This window comes from Megascapheus bottae, chromosome 30 (genome assembly GCF_031878675.1).
Source record: "Megascapheus bottae isolate mThoBot1 chromosome 30, mThoBot2.hap1, whole genome shotgun sequence".
Classification (NCBI taxonomy): Eukaryota; Metazoa; Chordata; class Mammalia; order Rodentia; family Geomyidae; genus Megascapheus; species Megascapheus bottae.
Window position 1 is genome coordinate 9,712,765 of NC_143538.1, and position 6,256 is coordinate 9,719,020.

The window sequence follows — 6,256 nt, forward strand, 5'->3', positions numbered from 1 at the left end:
TCAGCCATGCAAACTGTGATCTCTCTGTTCATTTGAGCTGTTTCTCTCTCCCCCCCTTTTCTCCTCTCTCCCTTTTTCTCCCACTCCCCTTTATTTTATTTATTTATTTAATTTTAAAATCCTGATCCCTCCAAGAAGCATCCCCAACTCTCCTGCCTCCCCCACCCCGCACACTCCCACCCCAACCCTCACAGTTATCTTCAGCAAAACACTTTTCTTTTCTTTTTCTGATACGTGAAAATACAATCAGTGCCTTTGAAATGAGATGCTTTCTTAGGGAAGGCGGTTCAGGTTGTGACCTGATCTTTGGGGGGGGTTCCCCCGAGATAAGACTGAGGTTAACACATGCACATCGTGAAACATTAAAACAGATATTTGAAAACACCTACCACCACCTCCACCCCTTAAACCAGGGGAAATAAGCAAGGTCCCTGTGATTCTCCTCCTCCTCCTCTTAGTATCTAGGACTACATGTCTTCAGAAGGCATACGTGTGTGTGTGTGTGTGTGTGTGTGTGTGTGTGTGTGTAATTAAAGAATCTGTCTAGGACTCAATTTCCCTATGTTGGGACTGGGTGTCTCCTTCTGAATCAGATAACATGGACCTTTATGGAGTTGTGAGGTCACTTACATTCTCTACTCAGGCCTCCACAATTTGCAAGTATTAATAAATTAAACTGTTATGACAGGATTTGGGCATTTCTTGCTTTGAAAGACCAAGCAAGGGTAAGAAAGGCAAAGAAGTAACGATGATATCAAGAAAAGAACTGCCAACCCCCTATCCACCATTGGAGAATGTGGGTTGGGTGTCACGTTGTGGGAAAAGGGGTGAATGTGCCTGAGGGTTAGGGGACTATCTTGCCTCTACATTTGTATCAGGCAAACAATCCAGATGTGAGAAGAACCCAGAATCCTGACCCAACCTTCTGGATGCAGCTCTTTCTTGCCCAAATTTTGCCTTCTAGTGAATTACCTAAGGACTTCTAAAGACAGAATGTGGGGCAAGTCCGTCTATGGTGGTGGGAGGGGGGTGTTATATGTAAAGCAGTAATGCATAAAATGCTGTGGATTGAGAGCTCAGATCCTGCAATAGGTTTAGCTAAAGACTTGGCTGCCCATACTCCTTTCAAACAATAAAGATATAACTCTCTCTCTCTCTCTCTCTCCTCTCTCTCTCTCTCTCTCTCTCTCTCTCTCATTTCACAAATAAACTACACATCTTTCCTAGTTTCCTGATTATAAGCTTCAAAAACTGCAAGTGGGTGAGCAGGCGCCAAGCCCTCTGTTAATGTCCACATGTTTGTTATTCTTAGTTGGGAACCCTTTTCCCCTTCTCAGCCATGACAAAGGGCTCATCTGACAACTTAGTACAAGAATGTGTAGGGAAAGGGGGGGGGTAATTTCCACCCACCTGCACTCTGTTGAACTCAGCCTAGAGGCAGCCAAAAGGCTCAGGTGTGGCCCCGAAATAGAAAGCCAGCGGCTTTCAAAATCATTTGGCCTCAAGAGTTAATTAATATCAGATCTATTACTCACACAGGCTAAACTACATGCAAACTAATTAGATTTCATAATACAGTCAGTGATGGTTTTATATCTCCAGCAACATGCATCTCAGGCTCACGTTGGCCTATACTTGGGGTTGCTTTGCAAATTGTCATTAAGTGTTTCCCTAGGCCAAAGAAGCTAGAGGCCAGAGGCTTCAAATCCTGCACGTGGGTCTCTTTCCTCTCTTGCAGCCCCTGTCTGACCGCTCTTCTCCCTTCTGCTGCCAATGCGCATCATTTTTAATAAGAACGTGAATGTGAAATCGCTGCCCTTTGAATGCATTTGCCTGGAGCTTCAACTCCTATGGAGTTAGCAGATAAAACTTTTCTCCAGCAGGGATGGTGCCAAGGCAAAGATGTGACAGTTGCCCAGAGCATCTCCTTGGGCCCAGATATGGTGCCAAAGGAAGCCTGAGGCTGGAGGATAGTCCCCGGAGACTAACCAGGCCCCAAGGGCTTGGATTCAAGGAAGCCAGCATCCCAGTCTGTTTAGTGTTGGGGGTGAGGGGGGGGAAGGGAGAGTCAGGGCAAGAGGCCTGAAATCTAGGCTATGTTTTTTTGGCAACCCAGCCTTCTAATAGATGGCCAGGAACTGCACTACAAAGTTTCATCCTGGAGCTGCATACTCTATGGCTTGGATTTACAGTGTGTGTGTGTGTGTGTGTGTGTGTGTGTGTGTGTGTGTGTGTGTGTGTGTGTGTGTGTGTGTGTGTGGTGGAGGGGGGTTTGGCTTATCCAGGCCATACCTATTCACCCACCCCCAATTTCTCTAGGCCCAAACTGAGTGTCCTTGACTTTGAAATGACTGGTGGGGGGGAGGGGGGGCTGCGCTTCCTACCTGAGGTAAAGAGAACTATGGCCTTGAGGCAGCTGTACTCTGCCGAGTCGACGTGCAGGGCCTTGAGCTTCTCCACTTGCTCTTGGAAGATTCGTATGTGGTCCATAAAGGCGACCACTCGGTCGGCTGACATGGGCGAAGCATGCAGGCCGGCCGCGGCCAGGAGCGGGGCCACGTGCAGGGGCATGGAGCACTGAGCGGCATTCAACACGAACAGCTCGCTCCAGGTGAGGCGAAGCAGAGCTACCTGGTCCGTGATCTGCAGGTCAGGGAAGAAAGGGATGTTCCGGGCCCATTCGACGGCGCTGAACAGCATCCGTGCAGCCAGTTCGCAAATGTTCTCGATCCCCATGATGTTGTTTGGTTGCATGCATTGGCTGCCGAAGCGGGACGTCGGGTAGGGCTCGGCGCGCAGCAGCAGGGAAATATATCCAGACAGGTACGAGTGGCAGTTGAGGGGGGTCCCCGTTGGTCAAGGCGAACTGCCCGTGGGTCGGCTGGGTGGGGGGGCATTCTGCCCCTCTGCACCGCTGCGGGGAGGAGAAAGGACACTCTGCAGTTAACGACCAGCTTCAGTCCTCAGATCTCGGCCCCCCCTCTACCACACACACACACACACACACACACACACACACCCAAGAGGTAGTGTCCCAGCCCGACCCCCCCCCCCCCTCACAACCTGTCCCAGGCCCAAGGCTATGCAAGAAGCAGACAAGGCCTGCCATAGCTGCGGGTTGCCAGGTGCCTGGGAGACCTGCACTGGTCAGGTCACCTCCCAGACTGGGCTCTGACGGCCAGAGTTGCACACTTGTTTAGGCTGTACCACTAGGACCCAGAACTGGCCCACTTTGCTTGGAGAGGGGAGGGAGATCAGGGGTGACCTGGGCAGGAAAGCGCTTGGAGTTGGGGGTGGGGGTGGGGAGGGCCGTATCCCCCTTGTTTACCTCTAAACAGCTGATATTTCTTATTGATTGGAAGTGAGGGGGCAGGAGGGGCGCGAGTCGAGAGGGGAGGGTGACACGCTTTAGGAAAAGACCGCAAGGATTGATGGCCTAGGAGTCAACCCAGAACGACGGTCCCCAAATCTCGCTAACCCCAACCGCAGCCCCAAGCCTGGCCGACACAACTCCTAGCCAGAGACGATCAGAAAGTGTTGGGGGGAGGGGGGAGTTCCTGGCTTCTGCCCGATCCATCTGGGAGCTCAGAGAGACAGAGGGAGAAGGCGGAGGGAGAGAGGCCGGCTAGGGCGAGGGGGAAGCCGGGGAGAGGCCCGAAGCAAGCGGCGGGCGCCGGCAAAAAGCCCAGACAAGGGCCTGCGAGGATCGGGGAAAGCCGGGCAGACTGTCTCCGGGCTGAAGCTGTTATCTGACTCCGGACCGGGAGAGTCGCTCTCGCAGAAACACAAAGAAAGGCCAACGTTGGCTTTCTCCACGCCAGAGCCCGCGCCGGGCGCCTGCCGAGCGCGCCATTGGCAGAGGCCGGGGCTCCCGGGGCTCGAGTGAATTTTAGATCACAAAGACCCAGGCTCCGAGCAGGGCGAAGGCAGCGGCCCAGCGCCCCGGCCCAGCGTCCCGGCCCTGCGCCCGGCCCCCGCGCGCCCAGCCCCGCGCGCCCAGCCCCGCGCTCCCGGCCCGCCAGCGCTCGCTTTCGCCACGGTTCAAAAGTGAAAGGAAAAAAAAAAAAAAGAAAGAAAAAGAAAAGCAAGGATCCCCCAACCCCCCGTGTTTTTTTTTTTTCTTTTGGTAGCAGAATGCAAAACCCAAGGACAGGTCACGGGAGAGCTCGCCCGGGCCGCAGCGTGAAGACGGCGAAATGCAGAAAATTGCCATTTGTAATTTGAACCTTCTGTGCAAAAAAAGTACAATCTCAGGTTGGGGTGGTTGGTTTTTTTTTTTTTTTTTAAGAGGGTGGGGGCTGGGAGAGGGGTGAGGAGGAGGAACAGATGTGGAGCATGCAGGAAAAACAGGGGACCCAGAAAAAGAGAGAGAAAGAGGGAAAGATTTGGATTTCAAACAACAAACGCCACCCCCATCTTTGCCACCCCCCCCACTACACACACACACACACACACACACACATACACACACACACACACACTCCTTCCATCCTGGGCAGAAAAGGTGAACTCGTACGAACTGGCCAGCATCGAGGCAAAGGAAAAACAACCCCCCCAAAAAAAAGATCGTCCCCCCCAAACAGAGAGAGAGAGAGAGAGAGAGAGAGAGGAGAGAGAGAGAGAGAGAGAGAGAGAGAGAGAGAGAGAGAGAGAGAGAGAGAGAGAGAATAAGGCACATCGGTCTGCCAAAGAAGCAGACAGGATTGGGAAATCTGGGTTCCGAGGCTGAACTCGCTTCTAATCGTTTCCATACAAAAATAAAAATAAAAATAAAAACCCCATCACCCACCATCACCACCATCAGCTTCCCAACTCCCCAAACTCCCATCCCGGCTGCTCAAGCCAAGAGAAGGCGCCCCCCTCCCCTCTCCCCGGGACGCAGGGCTCGGGGTGGGCGCTGGGAGGAGAAGGAGGAGGAGGAGGAGAAGCCGATACCTTCCCGTCTCATGCCCACTTTGAGGCACTTTTTGAGGCGGCAGTACTGGCACTGGTTGCGGTGGTGCTGGTCGATGGGGCAGTTCCGGTTGGCGCGGCACGTGTAGCTGAGGTTCCTCCGCACGCTGCGCTTGAAGAAGCTCTTACAGCCCTCGCACGTGAACTGCCCGTAGTGCTTCCCGCTCGACTTGTCCCCGCACACCACGCACTCGATGTGCTGCTGTTGCTGTTGCTTGTCACCTCCCGGGCCACCAGGGCCCTCCTTGGCCACCGGCCGCGGTCTGGGCCGGGCGTACTGGCAGGGCCCCCTTGGCCCGGCGTCTGCGGCGTGTGCGGGGCACCGGGTGGTGGGCCGGGCACCGGTCGGTGCCTGCGAGGGCCTGGCTGGCCTGGGAGCCGGGCACCTCGTCCTGGGGGGTCGCGCCACGTACTGACTACCATTGCCATATCTATGGGGGGGGGGGCCCGCGTCCGGACTGGCTGCTCTCCCTGGGCTGCGGGTGGCGGCGGCGGGGGCGGCGGGCGGGGCGGCTTCCCGGGGGTCTCCGGGCTGGGGGCGCGCCGCCTTTTGTGTACCGGCGAGGGTGCGAAGAGGGCGCAGGAGGGGCGCAGGGAGGGCGCCCCCGGGGTGGCTTTAGGGTTAGTTGATGGAGGTTGATTAGTTTTGTTGTTGTTGTTGCTGGTTTGTTTTTTTTTGTTTTCCTTTTCCTTTTTTTTTGCTTTTAGTTTTGGTTTGGTTTTTTGGTGGTGGTTGGTTTTTGGGTTGGTTTGGTTTTTTGGGTTGTTGATGATTTGTTGTTGTTGTTGTTGATGATGATGATGATGTTTTGTTTTGTTTTGTTTTGTTTGCTTTTGCAAAAGTTTTGTCGATGGCTTGGCTGGCCCCGAGGTGGTTGGTTTCTGTTGTTGTTGTTTGCTTGTTTGTTTCTGTCGGCTCAGCTTGGTGGCTTTTCGTGGGGGGGGGAGAAAAAACTTTCCCGTCGGGAGGGGAAGAGAAGGGAGCAGGGGAGAGGGGCGAGTGGGAGCCGAGCGTGGAGAGAGGGAGGGGAGGGAGAGCTCGCAAGTCGATTGTCTGGCTTCAAGACAGAAGTAGGAGGCAAAAAAAAAATCTCTCCAAAGATCTCTCTCTCTCTCTCTCTCTCTCTCTCTCTCTCTCTCTCTCTCTCTCTCTCTCTCCCTCCCTCCCTCCCTCTCTCGTTCACTCGCTGGCTCTCAGATCGAGTGTGCAAGCCGAGGAGTTGCAGGAGGAGGAGGAGGAGGAGGAGGAGGAGGAGGAGGAGGAGGAGGAGGAGGAGGAGGAGGAGGAGGAGGGGAAGGAGAG

General features: G+C 54.3%; 1 protein-coding gene across 1 annotated transcript; it reads right to left on the reverse strand.

Annotated features, from left to right (window-relative positions):
- Nucleotides 1-186: 186 nt before the first annotated feature.
- Nr2f2 (nuclear receptor subfamily 2 group F member 2) lies at nucleotides 187-5,444 on the reverse strand. The gene is given in 6 exon segments (XM_090321627.1): nucleotides 187-2,844; nucleotides 2,846-2,893; nucleotides 2,895-2,914; nucleotides 4,936-5,194; nucleotides 5,196-5,225; nucleotides 5,227-5,444. Coding segments are annotated over 6 exon segments (1,065 nt in total). The 5' UTR covers nucleotides 5,383-5,444; the 3' UTR covers nucleotides 187-2,292.
- Nucleotides 5,445-6,256: the final 812 nt, after the last annotated feature.